The 16,204-nt window shown below is 43.5% G+C and overlaps 1 protein-coding gene across 1 annotated transcript in view; it reads right to left on the bottom strand.

Annotated features, from left to right (window-relative positions):
• POLN (DNA polymerase nu) overlaps positions 1-16,204 on the bottom strand; it is a 173,444-nt gene that overhangs the window by 62,341 nt on the left and 94,899 nt on the right. The window contains exons 17-18 of the mRNA XM_060148878.1: positions 1,064-1,121; positions 36-110 (exon numbers count right to left, since the gene is read on the bottom strand). Coding sequence (XP_060004861.1) covers positions 36-110; positions 1,064-1,121 — 133 coding nt within the window. The remainder of the gene's footprint in view (positions 1-35; positions 111-1,063; positions 1,122-16,204) is intronic.

Raw genomic sequence — 16,204 nt, 5'->3', positions numbered from 1 at the left:
AGTGACACGGTGTCTCTACCATGGCCCGCACATACCTGCTGCTAGGAAGGTGTGGCCTTCGGATGAAACAAACACGGCCCTCGGGGAGATGGTAAGGAGTTCGTCTTTACCTGAATCATATTTCAAGAGCACCTGGTGAATTTGGTCATGAGCTGACTCATAGCTATTCCTCATACAAAGTTATTTTAACATCATTCTAAAGTCAGAAGAGTCTACATTTCTGATTTTTCTTAATATTTTTAATGTAATTTTAAAACATCATAAGACTACTGAAAGTAAACTAGATTTTCTGCTGTTGAAGTCTCCTGTTTTGTGTAGAATTCTTAATGAAGAAAAGGTCAAACATTGCAGTAAGAGCCGCCGAGAGACCCTCTGGCCTCTCCGCTGAGAAGATCTCCTTTGTGGAAGCACAAATTCTAAGATTTCCCCGCTGAGTGCATTTTACAGGGGCTGGAGGAGGCGGAGCTGCTGCTCACCTCCCATGAGTTGTGTTCACGCACGATTGTGTGTACTTTAAAGAGGACTGCTCATCGCGCTTCATTGTTTGGCCCTGACCTTCCGGAAGCAGCAGTTCCCAAAGCAAAGGGGGCAGGAGTTTACTGGGAATGGGCCACAGAGCCCTACTTTGCTCAGATTTGACCTTTTTCTTCTTTAGAAATGTAACCATCAGCAGTACAGTGGAAGAGCTTAAGAGAAAGAAGAGTGTTACTATGCTTTCATAAACATTTCCAGTAATTTTCAGACTTTAATAAAAGCCAGTTCTATTGTATGTCTGTTTGTTTTTTCTTTGTTGGGAAGTTGGTGGGGGAGAGATAGTAGGAGGGGAGCTACTTCCCTTGTATAATTATCATGTATTTTAACTTATAAAGTGCTAAAGGGGAGGTACCATATCACTTTAGCTGTGTTTTATTTTTCAATGTATATTTAAATCCTGGTCATGCAAATACAGAGGAGAACTTCAGGAAAGAAAAGCAGTTAGTTACACAGAAAATCAATTACAACATCTCTAGGTTTTTAGAAAATGTTACCCAAGACTTCTGCAAAGTAGAAAGAAATGTGTTACCTTGAAAATTTTGAGGTCTAGTTATTTGAATTGGGTGCTTGGAGATGCCTTGGATATTCTGTGAATAATAAGAGGGAAATTGCTTTAGTTGAAATATCTTCTCTTAAATTAATCTGTACTATTTAACAGTATTTAAAATGTGTCACATTTTATTAAACATTAACAAAATAACTAATGCCAATGTACTATGCATAAGTGTATTGACACTTAATACAACTAATACTGAAACATAATTTTGGTGGGTATAGCACTAGGTATTATCAGCAAATATGAGAACAATTCTTTTTGACTTTAGCCTGTGTGACCCTTATCATAATTATATACAGTAATTCTTTCATCAGCAGCCTGAATTATGAACTTAGTTACCTTTAAAATTCCTACCATAATATGCTAATGTAGATTTCTGTGAAATCTGTACACCGTACTTTCCTTTAAAAAGGTATTTTAAGATGAGTATTTGGGTCTCTCCACTCTAACCAAGGCTATTGCTCTTGGCACTTGGCACCAGCCTTGGTCTTAGTGCTTGCTGACTGTACCAGATCTACACGATCCCTACCAGAAAAAAAAAGAGGATGAAATACTTCCTAACTCATTTTATGAGGTCAATAATACCCTAATAAAACCAGACATGACATTTCAAGAAAAGAAAACTACAGACCCATATCCTGCATGAATATACAAAGATCCTAAACAAAATATTAGCAAATCAAATCCAACAATAGGACAATCCGTCATGACGAAGTGAGGTTAATCCCCCAAACCCCAGCCTTGGCTGGTTCAACATTTGAAAATCTATCAATGTCATTCAGCATATTAATAGATTAGAGAAGAAAAGTCACATGATCATCTTGATAGATGCAGAAAAAGCATCTGACAAAATTAAATATCCATTCGTGACAAAAACTACTTTCAGCAAACTGGGAACAGAAGGGACTCCTTTAACATGATAAGCAGAGCCTGTGACAAAACCTAAAGCTAACATCATCCTGATGGCGGAAAACTCAGTGCATTCTCCTCAAAATCAGGAGCAGGCAAGGATGTCCACTTCCAACATTTCTATTCAACATAATATAGGAGGTCCTAGCCAGCACAATAAGGAAGGAGAAAATAATGAAAAGCATACAGTACAAAGGAAGAAGTAGAATGACCCTTATTCACTAGATGTGATTTCATATGTAGAAGAACCCATGGAGACTACAAAAAAGCTTTCCAGAACTAATAAAGGAGTTGACCAAAGTATCAACATAAAGTCAATATACAAAAATCGATTCTATGTCTACATAGTACCAATGAATAATTGGACACTGAAATTAAATGAACAATGCCATTTATAATAGCACCCCAAAATATTTAGGTATAAATCCGTATGTTGAAAACTACAGAATTCTGATGAAAGAAATTTTAAAAGCCCTAAATAAATGTAAAGATATACCATGTTCATGGGTTAGAATATTCAACCTTAATACGCCAATGACTCCCAAGTTGATCTATAAATTTAATACAGTCCCAATCAAAATATTAGCAGGATTTTTCATAGCTATCAAGAAGCTGATTCTATAATTTACGGATCATAAAGGTAAAATGTAAAACTCTAAAGCTTTTAGAAGGAAACTTAAGAGAAAATCTTTGTAATCTTGGGTTAGATGAAGAGTTGCTAGATACACACCGTCAGCATGGTCTGTAAAAGAAAACAGTGAAACACTGGACTCCATCAAACTTTTTTTTGCAAATCATGTTGGATTCAAAACATATAAAGAACTCTCAAAAAATTCAGCAATGAAAGGTACTTCCAGAATGGCAGAGTGAGGAGATTGCCAACTCATTCTATGAGGTGTTATCCTGACGCTAAAGCCGGACACCAAATAGAACATCCTCCATAAATAGACACAAAGATCCTCAATAAATATTAGCAAACTGAATCTAGCAACATGTAAAAAGGGTTATGCACCATGACCAAGTGGGATTTATCTCAGAAATACAAGGTTGGTTTAAAATCCAAAAATAATGAATATAATACATCAGATTAGTAGAATAAAGGATAAAAAGCACATCACCACCACAACAGAATATTAAAAGCATTCGACAAAATTCAACACTCATTCATATTAAAACAACTCAACTAGGAAAAGAAGGGACTTTTCTCAAACTCATAAGAGAACATCTATAAAATTTACTCACTTTGAGTAATGTCAGCGTCTACAGCTGTATAAAACAGAATGTGTTCTCTATCCAACAGCATGTCAAATCGGGATCAGACCAGACTGTAACTAACGTGCCCAGCTAGAAGCTCTTGGTAAGCACAGCGTGGTGTCAGGGTCGTCTGGCGTGATTCCTGAAATCGTTTCCCTCCCACAGCACATAAAACATCACTTTCAATGAAAGTTCCTTTACCAATGGAAAGAGGGATAAATAAGTTTCTTACTTGTCCTGAGAAAGCAGAAATGCTAAGTTTAAATTGATTATCTTCAGAAGAATATGAAGGAAGCTTTTTAATAATTAAATGCCACTTTTTATGCTTTACAATATAACAAATAATAAAATAACAGAAACTTCACTAAATATCTAACCTATATAGCACACTTTGTTAAATATGTTCTATAATTTGAACATTAAAAAGAATATTTATTTGGCTGCGTCGGGTCTTAGTTGCGGCACGCAGGATCTTTCGTTGCAGCATGTGGGGCCTTTTTTTTTTTTTTTGGCTGCGTTGGGTCTTTGTTGCTGTGCACGGGCTTTCTCTAGTTGCAGTGAGCAGGGTCTACTCTTCGATGTGGCGCGTGGGCTTCTCATTGCGGTAGCTTCTCGTTGCGGAGCATAGGCTCTAGGCACGTGGGCTTCAGTAGTTGCAGTGTGTGGGCTCAGTAGTTGTGGCATGAGGGCCCGCAGGCTCAGTAGTTGTGGTGCATGGACTTAGTTGCTCCAGGGCATGTGGGATCTTCCTGGACCAGGGCTCGAACCCGTGTCCCCTGCATTGGCAGGCGGATTCTTAACCACTGCACCACCAGGGAAGTCCTGTGGGGTCTTTTTGTTGCAGCACATGGGCTTTTCTCTAGTTGTGGTGTGCAGGCTCCAGAGTACGTGGGCTCAGTAGTTGTGGCACGTGGGCTTAGTTGCCCCACAGCATGTGGGATCTCAGTTCCCCGACAAGGGATGGAACCTGTGTCACCTGCATTGGAAGGCAGATTCTTAACCACTGGACCACCAGGGAAGACCCAATTTGAACATTTTAAGGAAAATTAAAATGTATATTTTATCCTTCGACCATACAGAAGAATGCATCCTAAGAAGGCACTTGAAGGTTTAACTCTTTTTTTTCTCCACCGTTGCCGATAGACATGAGCCCAATTCCCAGGCACTCACACTAGTCTCAAACGGCATCTTCTTTTCTATTATCCCACAGTGGCCATTCTGCTCACGGTGACTTGCCGAGGCATGAATGAGTGCTCTGGCATCTGACTACAGCAGAGAACCTCAACCATGAACCCTTCCTTCCTTCCTTCCTTCCTTTCCTCTCTCCCTTTCCTTCCTTCTTCCTTCCTTCCTTCCTTCCTTTCTCTCGCTCTCTTTCTTTCTTTCTGTATATGGTTTTGGGTTTTTTTGGCCACGTTGTGCAGCTTGTGGGATCTCAGTTCCCCAACCAGGGATTGAACCTGAACCACAGCACTGAAAACCAGAATCCTAACCACTAGGCTACCAAGGAACTCCCGAACACTGTCTTTCACTGTCAAGTTGCAGGGAAAGAAGACGAACAGTAGTTCCCGTAAGCCAACCTTAAACAAGCCAATAAAAATGCTGTGCACACTGACTGGAGACTAGAGGAGCACACAGTCACCGAATAAGAAAACATACATGACTTTCAATCAGAATTGCTTTTATGAAGTGTCCCAAATATGTCTAGAGATAAACAGTTATTAAAATGAAATAACTCAGCTGATAAAAATGGAACCAGAATATTTTGATGGAGGGGACCAAAAACATCTACGGAATCTTCTATTATGTTAAATGTTTTTTTTTAAATTAAAATAACCTTTTAATTTGAGAACAGTTTTACAGAAAAGTTAGGAAGATAGTATAGGGAGTCCCCTTATGCCCCTCACCCAATTTCCCACATTGCTAGCATCTTACGTTTCTAGGGCATCCTTCACACGACTAAGAAACCAACATCAATACACTATTATCAACTAAACTCTATACTTTATTTGGATTTCACCAGTTTTCACCTAATGTCCTTTTTCTGCTCCAAGACCCCATCCAGGACACATTCAGTCATCATGTTTCCTTAGGCTCCTCTTGGCCGTGGCAGTTTCCCAGATTTTGTTTTTTACAACCTTGTTTTGAGGAGCACTGGTCAGGCAGAATATCCCTCCGTTGGGATTTGCTTGTTGTTTCTCATGGTTAGACTGGGGTTACGGGTTTGGGGAGGAAGACCCCAGAGATAAAGTGCCCCATCCCGTCAACGGCACCTGCTGTCGACATGACCTATCACTGCTGATGTCGACTTTGATCTCAGGCGGTGTTTGCTAAGTTCTGCATTGAAAAGTTACTTTTTTATTTCCCCCTTTCTATGCTGTACTCTTTGAAATCAAGTTTCTGAGCACAGCCTTCACTTAAGGGTGGGAAGTGATCACAGAAAGTATTTTTCTGTGCGCAATGACAGAGACAAAGTGAGAGGGGTGGTGTTGTGAGAAAGGTTGCCATCCGGGGAGAACACTAACTGACCAAAGAGCAAACTGAAGTCCATGCAACAGTGCCAGAGGAGGGAGGGTTGATGTCAGTCGCAGCACGGACGCTGCTGGCGCGGACAGAGACAGCTGAGCTTTGCAGCAGCAAAAGGTGGATTCAGGCCAGCAAGAGGCACAGTTGGGGCTGCAACTCAAGATGTGCAAATTCCCTACCAGGTAATCGTTCAACTACGCTGTGAAGTAAAGCCCTGAAAAGAGCTTGGCCTGCAGCACACCTCAGATTTAGTCGGCTGTGGAACCCTTTTCACAGAACGCCTTTTAGCATCTCACAGGGTGCCGTATCCTCCGGAAGTGATCCTGACTTGGAGCCTTTAACTAGATGGTCTTTCTTCCAGACCTTAGCAGGCCCAGCTCCTTCTCAGCTTTGAAGCCACAGCTCAAATGTCACCTACTCAGTGAAGCCTTCCTGGAACATCTAAGCCAAAGCAACACACCCCCATCCTTCTCTATTCCCATTTCCCTGTTTATTTTCTCCTTGGCACTCATCACAACGTAAATGTGTTACGTGTCTACACAGCCATGGGCCACCTGCCCCCCAAGATGAGTGAATGAATGAACCAGCTAACAAATGGTGCCTCCATTCCAGCTGGTTTCCCAAGTCCAACAGATGTGTCTCTAGATGCTCTAGATGCTCTTGTCCACTCCCTGCACCCTCCCCCCGGCCCCCTCCCCGCACAGCCCAGACCTGCTTTTCCTCCTGGACGTCTTCCCTTCCACATTCTCTGCCTCTTTTCCGCTGCCCGTGTCCTGGTCACATCTTACATGGGTTCTAACAACACTCTCCCAACCACTAGTGAAGCAACTCTACCATTCTCTCTGTTAACTACTGTTTATTGGGCTCCTAGTTTATTCCAGATATTCTGCTAGGAGCTGGGAAAACAAGTGGTGGACATGGCAGGCAGAGTCCCTGCTCCCACGGAGCTCCCATCCTAGTGGGGAGAGGCAAAGAATAAATAAAACAGGACAGACATGGGTCCTGCCCTGAGGGGCTTACACTGCAGTTTAGGGAGAACAAAGAGAGAGAGAAGTCGCATCACTACAAACTGTGCCCATGCAGGACGATAACAGGGTGCTGTCATTCTGACTGGGAGGGGGAACCAAAGAGCACCCCTCAGAGCAGAGTCACCCAGGCTGGGAACGAGGTTACCACTAGGGTAAGCTTGCAAAAACACTAAACCAACCTTTTCACCCCTTGGCTTCAAATATCTCAGTGGTTTTGCACTATCCCAGAGGTAGAGTTCGTGCCCCTACGATTTGATCTTGATCACCACTGCCAACTCCATCTCTCACCACTGCCCCACAGACACGCCAGCTCCAGCCAACCCGAGCTCCCTGCAGTCTCCCCAACGCAGCATGCTATCTGCCCCCCTTGGTGATCCTGGCTCCCCTTCCCCTCCTTTTAAAAATTTTGGTGTCATTGACATAACATACTAGTTTCAGGTATACAACATATTCAATATTTGTATATACTGCAAAATGATCACCACAAAAAGTCCATTTAATATTCATCACCACACACAGTTGCAGACATTTTTTCTTGTGATGAGAACTTTCAAGATCCACTCTCTCAGCAACTTTCAAACATGCAATACAGTGTTAACTATAGTCACCATGCTGTACATGACATCCCCATGGCTTACTCACTTTATAACTAGAAATTTGTACATTTTGACCCCTTTCTCTCATTTCACCCACCTCCCACTCATTGTCTCAGGCAACCACCAGTCTGTTCTCTATATGCATGAGTTCATTTTTTTGTTTTGTTTTGTTTTTCTTGTTTTGTATTTTAAGATTCCACATATAAGGGAGATCATATTGTATTTATCCTTTTCTGTCCAATCTGTTTCACTTAGCATAATGCCCTCAAGGTCCATCCATGTGTCATAAATGGCAAGATTTCATTCTTTTTACAACTGAATAATATTATATTTTATATATATGCCACATTTTCTTTACCCATTCATCCATGGATGGACCTTTATGTTGTTTTCTTGTCTTGACTATTGTAAATAATGCTGCAATGAACATGGGGGTGCAGATATCTTTTCAAATTAATTTTAAAGTTTTCTTTGGATAAATACCCAGTGGAGTTGCTTGATCATATGGTAGTTCTATTTTTAATTTTTTGAGGGTGACTTCCTTGATGGCAGAGTGGATAAGAAGCCACCTGCCAATGCAGGGGACATGGGTTCAATCCCTGGTCCGGGAAGATCCCACATGCCATGGAGCAACTAATCCTGTGCACCACAACTACTGAGCCTGCCCGCCTAGAGCCTGTGCTCCACAACAAGAGAAGCCACTGCAATGAGAAGCCCGTGCACCGCGACGAAGAGTAGCCCCCGCTCACCGCAACTAGAGAAAGCCTGTGTGCAGCTATGAAGACCCAACACAGCCAAAAATAAATAAAATTAAATCTTAAAAAAAAATGTTTTTTGAGGAACCTCCATACTATTTTCCATAGTGGCTGCATCAATCTACATTCCCACTAAAAGATGTATGAGTGTTCCCTATTCTCCACATTCTCACCAACATTTGTTATTTTTTGTCTTTGTGATAATAGCCATCATAGCAGGTGTGAGGTGATATCTCATTGTGGTTTTGATTTGCATTTCCCTAATGATTAGTGATGTTGAGCATCTTTTCATATGTCTATTGGCCATCCGTATGTCTTCTTTGGAAAACTGTCTATTCAGATCCTCTGTACATTTTAAAAATTGAATTGTTTGTTTACTATAAAGTTGTATGAGTTCTTTATATATTTTGAATATTAACCCCTTATCACGTATATGATCTGCAAATGTTTTCTCCCATTTGGTAGGTTGTCTTTTCATTTTGTTAATGGTTCCTTTACTGTACAGAAGCTTTTTAGTTTGAAGTAGTCCCACTTGTTTATTTTTGCTTTTGTTGCTTTTGCTTTTTAGTGTCAGATGTAAAAACTCATTGCCAAGACTGATGTCAGGGAGCTTACCACCTATGTTTTATTCTAGGAGTTTTATGGTTTCACATCTGACATTCAAGTCTTAATCCACTTTTAGTTAATTTTTGTATATGGTGTAAAATAGTGGTCCAGTTTCTTCCTTATGCATGCAGCTATATAGTTTTCCCAACACAATTTATTGAAGAGACTGTCATCCTCTCCCTACTGTATATTCTTGGCTCCTTTATCATAGATTAATTGACCATATATATATATGGGTTTATTTCTGGGCTCTCTATTCTGTTCCATTGATCTATATGCCAGTACCATACTGTTTTAATTACTCTAGATTTGTAAGATAGTTTGAAATCAGGGTGCATGATGCCTCTAGCTTCATTCTTGTTTCTCAAGGTTGCTTTGGCTATTTGGGGTCTTTTGTGGTTCCATACAAATTTTAGGATTGTTTGTTTTATTTCTATGAAAAATACCATTGGAATTTTGATAAAGATTGCACTGAATCTGTAGAATGCTTTGTGTGGTATGGACATTTTAACAATATTAATTCTTCCAATCCATGAGCATGGAATATCTTTCCATTTATTTGTGCCTTCAGTTTCTTTCATCATTTTATGGTTTTCACAGACAGGTCTTTCACTTCCTTGGTTAAATTTATTCCGAGGTATCTTATTATTTTTGATGCAATTGTAAAATGGGATTATTTTCTTAATTCCTCATTCTGATAGTTTATTAGTATATATAAACAACAGATTTTTTAATATTGATTTTGTATCTTACAACTTTACTGAATTCATTTATTGCTTCCAACAGTTTGTGTGTGTGTGTGTGTGTGTGTGTGTGTGTGTGTGTGTGTGTGTGTGTGTAGTTTTCAGGGTTTTCTATATATAACATCATAGCATCTGCAAATAGTGACAGTTTTACTTCTTCCTTCCCAATTTGGATGCCTGTTATTTCTTTTTCTTGCCTAATTGCTCTGGCTAGGACTTCCAATACAATGTTAAATAAAAGTGGTGACAGTGGGCATCCTTGTCTTGTTCCTGCCCATAGAGGAAAGACCTTCAGCTTTTCACCACTCAGTATGATGTTAGCTGTCAGCTTGTCATATATGGTCTTCATTATGTTGAGATACATTCCCTCTATACTCACTTTATTGAGCTTTTATCATAAATGAATATTGACCTCCTTTTTTAAAAAATGAAATTTCAATTTTTGAATAGTTTTAGATTTAGAGATACATTGTGAAGCTAGTAGAGTGCCAATATATCCCACACCCAGTTCTCCCTATTATTAACATCTTACATTAGTATGGTACATTGGTCACAGTTAACGAACCCAATACTGATACATTATTATTAACTAAAGTCCATAAATTATTCATATTTCCTCAATATTTCCCTAATGTCCACTTTCTATTCCAGGATCCCACACTGCATTTAGTTGTCATGTCCCCTTAGGCTCCTCTGGGCTTTGACAGGTTCTCAGACTTTCCTTGTTTCTGATGACCTTGACAAAAATGAGGACTGCTGGTCAGGTAGTTTTGTAGAATATCCCTAATTGGGGTTTGTCTGATGGTTTTCTCATGATTAGAATGGGGATATGGGTTTTGAGGAGGAAGGCTGGAGAGGTAAGTTGTGTTTCATCACATCATAATAATAAGGGTTCTTACTAGCAGTATGATTTATCACTTTTGATGTTGGCCTTGATCACTTGGCTGAGGTGTGTTTGCTCAATTTCTCCACTGTAAAGTTACCTTTTTCTCCTCTTTTCATACAATACTCTTTGGAAAGAGTCCCTATGCTTACAGAGTGGGGAGTTATGCACCATCTTCTTGAGGGCAAAGTATTAATACCTACATAAATTATTCTACATGGGGGATTCATCTTTTCTCCCTTATTTATGTATTTATTCAGTCACTTATTTATATCCATATGAACTCATGGACATTTATTCTATCCTTTGGGTTATAATCCAACATGACATTATTTATTTTGTTACTCACATTATTCCAGCTTTGGCCAGTGGAAGCTCTTTCACTTGGCTCCTGTGTCCCTTTGACTTAACCTCTTCAGTGTGTGTGTGTGTTTATCACTTCCTTACTCTCTGGCACTACAGGATGCTCCAGGCTCATCTTGTGTGTTTCCTGCCACAGTCGTAGAATCAGCCGTTTCTCAAGGAGCCCTGGTTGCTTTTACTGGAGATGGTATCAGAAGCCAAGATCTGGGTGCTAGGGGGTGTCCTTGCTTCTAGGCCCTCTCAGCTGACAGAGCAAGGAGATATGTGCGCATATGCTGCCCTGTGTAGTCGTACCTATAAATGTTTCTAGGTATAGCCATCTGTGTCTGTGTGAAGCCACACATGAGTCCACACTGCTGTCTCCAACTCTAATCCACCACATGGGTCGTTTGAACCTCCTCTCTACTGCAACATGAGAAACCTGGCTCCACCATCAGTGATGACGTTACTCTCCCAGGTCCAAGGTGCAGTGGGCGGGACCAGGTCCATGAGCCTCTCGGACTCTCTAGAGTGAGCATCAGCGTGGGCACACAGCAATGTGACCACACGTCAGGGGGACTGTTCTGAAACTTACCCAGACTGTGGAAATTGAAAGCAAATTGTCGGCTATAACATTTTCTGCCGTTAATGTGGACACTTAAATGTATGAAAACCACTTCCAAGTCCTTTGTGTAACAAACTCAGCCAGATTCTCCAGGACGCTGAGACCCACTGCAGGAAACGCACTGTGCTCTCTGCAGCAAGCCCCTTTTCTCAGCTTCCGTCAACTGCTCTGCACAGCCCAAGGCTCCGTTGGTGTCTGGAGTGACGAAGACGGGGCACACTCCTAGCATTCGTTTTCATGGTGAACTCTGGCATGTGTGAAAAAATAAGAGAACTGATCTGGAAAAATTCAATGTTAACGGCCTTCGCTTCACATTCAGCAAAAGGCAAGGTGCAGAGGTGACGTTTTAAGTCTATACTTTGGCGTCTGTTCGATTGTCAGTAGTTGTAAGTGAACATGCCAAGCAGGCAATAGTCTGAACTGTGGGGAAGGAGGTGCACCCATGGGCCCCGGCCCACAGCGTCTCTGCTCAGCATGTGTGGCCTGGGCAGAACGGCTGGTCCGGGGATCAGCCACCTTCAGTTTGGCCACAGTCTCCACGCTGGAGGCAAAACACGGAGGAGGCTGCAGACGGACAGGCACCGTGACGGCAGCCCCATCTTTTCGGTGGGTCCTCAGATGATCCAGTGGGGCCACAGCCAGCATGCTGGCTTCCTCTGTCCTGGTTACTACGTGACAGCAGCTCCAGCATCTTCTGAGCGCTCTGTGAGACACCTTGGCCCGTCGGGAATAAATGAACAGCTGTGCTCTCCCAGGACGCAGCCTACTCCATCAGTCCTGCTCTGACTGCCCTGGCCAACACCACCTTCCCCTGTGCTTTGGGTCCTTCCCCGACTCTGTGCTGTCCACAGTGTTTATCATCTTCCACATCACGACTAATTTAGTATGTCTGCTGTCTGGCTCGTGCCCTCCAGCCCCCCAGACTCCACAAGGGCAGGGGTTTTGGTCCATTCAGCACGAGCTCCATGAACAGCCTGGCACACACGACGTGCTCATGAATGAATCAGTGAGTGGGGAGCAGCAGGAAATGGGCTGGAGAAGGAGGCAGGGTGTCCAGACTTCCCCCTGAGAGGCCTGGCAGTGGCTGAAGCCTGAAGAAGCATCAGGCTACCATCTAAGAGGTTTTCTGGCTGCTGCACAGGCGGCTGGTGGACGGACTAGAGGGTGGAGACCTAGGAGGGGGAATGAGAAGGCAGTGGGGAGCAGAGGGGACCAGGAGGCAGACCCCCACGTACTTGGTGATCCTAGACATGCAGGTCCAGCCTGAGTTACCAGGGAGCCGAGACAGGGACTGTTACTGTTTGTTTGAGAGACCTGAAGGAGAGCTAAGTAAAGAGAGAGATGCAAGCATCGTAAGCATGAAGTGGGAAGCTGCTGGTGAAGGAGTGGCGTGTGCGGTGGGCTCAGAGGAGGGAGGAGCACCAGGCTGCATGAGAGCAGCAAGGAGGAGGGGGTTGGAGCAGGAAACAGGCCCCTGAGGGGCCACCCTGGAGGAGAGGGGACAGATGTGGGAGGACCAAGCCAGGCGAGGAGGAAGGACAGACCTAGGCAGCAGCCCGGCCCAGCAGCAGCAGCGGGACCGTGCAGGCGGAGCGAGAGGCCGCCAGAGAAAGGGTGAGCCTCTGCTAGCAGGGAAGGGGGCTGGGCCCCGTGGGGCCGAGATGCAGTCGGGCAGAGTGGCTTTAGGAACAGGCTCCTCTCCCTGCCGGCTCTTGGGCTCTGATGGTCCGTTTAGCTGCCGGTCACCACCAGTGCTTTAAAAGATGAAACTGAGGGACTTCCCTGGTGGTGCAGTGGATAGGACTCCATGCTCCCAATGGAGCATGGGGCCCGGGTGCAGGGGCCCGGGTTCGATTCCTGGTCAGGGAACTAGATCCCACATGCGTGCCACAACTAAGGAGCCGGTGAGCCACAACTAAGGAGCCCACCTACTGCAACTAAGAGCCAGTGCAACTAAATAAATAAATAAATATTAAAAAAGAAGATGAAATTGAATAGGATAAAGAATCACTGTGCATTGCTCACAGTGGTCTTCGCTCCTGGTACCCTCTAGCTGCTAAGGTCCCCATCAAAAGGAGATGCACGAAAAGTGCCGTGACGCGGTCCGTGGACAAGGAGGGGACTACTCATTTCACTCTAAATAGAAACAGGAAAGTCATACATCACTAAAATGACAAAGGACAGAGGCTTAAAAATCTCATTTGGGTTTCCAGTAGTGACACAGATTTAGCAATAATTATTTGATTTATAAAAATCTTGCTAATAAATATTTTGATATTTAAATAATACCATGTAGGAGGGATATTCATAAGCAAAGCTGAAAAATTCACAAGCCAACGATGTAAAGAGCATGATTAGAATTTTTCCAAATTAGCTACTGTAACATTATGTAGGTACTGATGAACATAGGGCTTAAATATTGTACCAGGAAAGCCAGGCCTCTACACTTGGTGGCACAGTCTGGGCCTGAAGACAAATTTCCTAAGGCTCTTTTCCAAATAACAACGTAAGGACGGCTGCACAGAGGCAGACAGAATAGAACATTTGCTGCTAGAACTAGAAAGATAAGTAATAAATATCCGTTACCCTCCTTCAGTGCATTCAAAGAGATACTGGTTCAATTTATCTTACGTAGTAGGTTTAAAATGTGTAACCCTTATTTCTGCTGATAGCATGAAAAATATCATAATCTTGCCCTTTGTTTTGGGCCTTGAAGCATGCTTTTTCTTTTTCCTTAGAAAATGGCACTCAGATTTTCACTAGGGCTCTCCCCTCTTTACGCCAGCCAGCAGAGCCCATCTTGTGGCCATGAGACTAGTTCAAGGGTGGCCTAGTTCCAGACAGAGATGCAAGGAGATGCTTGCTGAGGGCGTCTGCAAAAGATGTTTCCCCTTCCTTTCATGGAAGCTACATGGAGAGAAACTAAGCAGGTATTCCCAAGACCTGATGGGATGCTGAGGACGAGAGGCTGAGAGATGGGGGACAGAAGAGGGACCTGCCTGTATGACTTGACTGATAGATCAAACCTTGCCTGAAGCCAGCCCTTCCTTGGACTTCTAAGTCAGGTATGCTAAGAAAGACCTTAATTGTTTAGATCAATTTAGTCTGATTTTCTGTCATTTGCAGCTGAACGTATTTGAACGAATACGTGGATTAGAGGTATTTTAATCACCAGTTTAGACTCCTGGGGAAAAGCAGTCAGTCAGTGTAGGACCCACAGTCCTCAAAGCCCAGCCTTTCTTCCCTCTCAGTCATGCTCCTCCCGCCCCAGGCTGTGTCTGCGGGGAGGAGCCCACAAACCGCATGGTATCAGGAAGGGGTGGGTCTTACGTCACCAGCTTGGGGCCAGCTGCCCTTGTTGCTTCTGCTGGTGAAGCCTGTTATCACACCATGGCCAGCATCCAACGGCCCCTCCCCTGATGACCTGGTCCTGGCCTTGGCTCTGCTTGACACTGCTGATCTGCTGAAACTCAGATGCCTCCTCTGTGTGGACTTGACCTTGGACTGTCCACCTCACAGCCCCACTCTGTGGCCCAGTCAGACCCAGACAAATATGGTGGTCCTGCATTTCCACAACAGAGGACCACAGGACCAAGGGGCCACAGGAACTTTCCAGCTCTCACTCACGCCCCTTGGGGCCCATAGAGACTTGGCAGGAGAAAGCCACTTCAGGGTCCCTGCCCAATGCCCATGCCCTGTCTTGGCTTGGAACTCCCAGGCTTCTGGGCTAGAAGCCAAGCCTCCTCCCCATGGGTTATAGTCTACAGGGGTCTATTCCCTCCTCTGGGCTTCTCCCCCAGGGGGCCAGGCCAGAGCCCTTTTGGAGATACTCACTAGTGCTTGTCTCCCTCTCAGCATTTCCTCCAAGCCCACAAGTCATTCTCATGCCTCCCAGTGAAGTGGACCTGCCCATATAGCATATCTTGCATACCTTACCTTATAAACTCTGAAAATACAAGTCTCTGAGTCTTGGTATTTAAAGGGAAGCTTCTGAAATTTAAAAAAAAAAAGAAAAAAAACACCCCAAACACTTTCTGATCTTCATTTCTGATACTTTCTTGTTTCTGCTGTGCTCTTTCACAAGTTCTGTGTTGAAAGCCAGAGCTGAACACAGACTTCTTTATCCTCAGCTGTATCCCCCTCTCCTTCTGAAGAAATAGAGGCCTCAGCCTCAAGGGTGGGCAGTCTCATAGGAGCAAGAAGAGGTGCTGGGAATGAAATACACAGCAGACAGTGTTTTGAAACCAACCTTGTGCAAGCAAATCTTTTGTTCCATTAATGCTGCTAATAAGGAGACTGCGCTTCCAGGAGGATGGCATGGACACTCCCCCTCTTCCCCCACTGGTACAACTAAAACCCTAGCCATTATGTGTAAAACAAACACAAGACAGCTCTGCAAGTGGAGAGAGGAAGGCAGACTGGCCAGGGACCACAGGACCAAGGATTACATGAAGGTGAGGCCTAGGGTTTCCTTTTGCTTCACAAGTCTCAGACTGGGTGTTGAAGAAGCCAGTAACCTAGACATGCTGATGGCCACTGACCAAAAGCCCCAACAAAGGCCTGCACTCTCTAGCAGGATAGGAAATTTTTAGACAAGAACTGTACTATTTCAAATATCACAGGCAAAAACTGTGGCTGAGTTTAGCAAGTTTAGAAAGCAGTTTAGCAAGAATCCCCCCAACCCCTCATACCTCACCAAGTTCTTCTTAGTAATTTTCCACCCACTGACCCCTTCCCCTCCCCATTAGCTATAAATCTCCTGCTGTCTTCACTGCATCTGGAGTAGTTCAATCTCTCTCCCTTATTGCAATAATCCTGAATAAACTCTTCCTTGCCTGTTTAACTCT

Source organism: Lagenorhynchus albirostris, chromosome 4, assembly GCF_949774975.1.
Source record: "Lagenorhynchus albirostris chromosome 4, mLagAlb1.1, whole genome shotgun sequence".
Taxonomy (NCBI): Eukaryota; Metazoa; Chordata; class Mammalia; order Artiodactyla; family Delphinidae; genus Lagenorhynchus; species Lagenorhynchus albirostris.
Note: the sequence above shows the minus strand (reverse complement) of the source record. Positions and strands in the feature narration are given on the sequence as shown.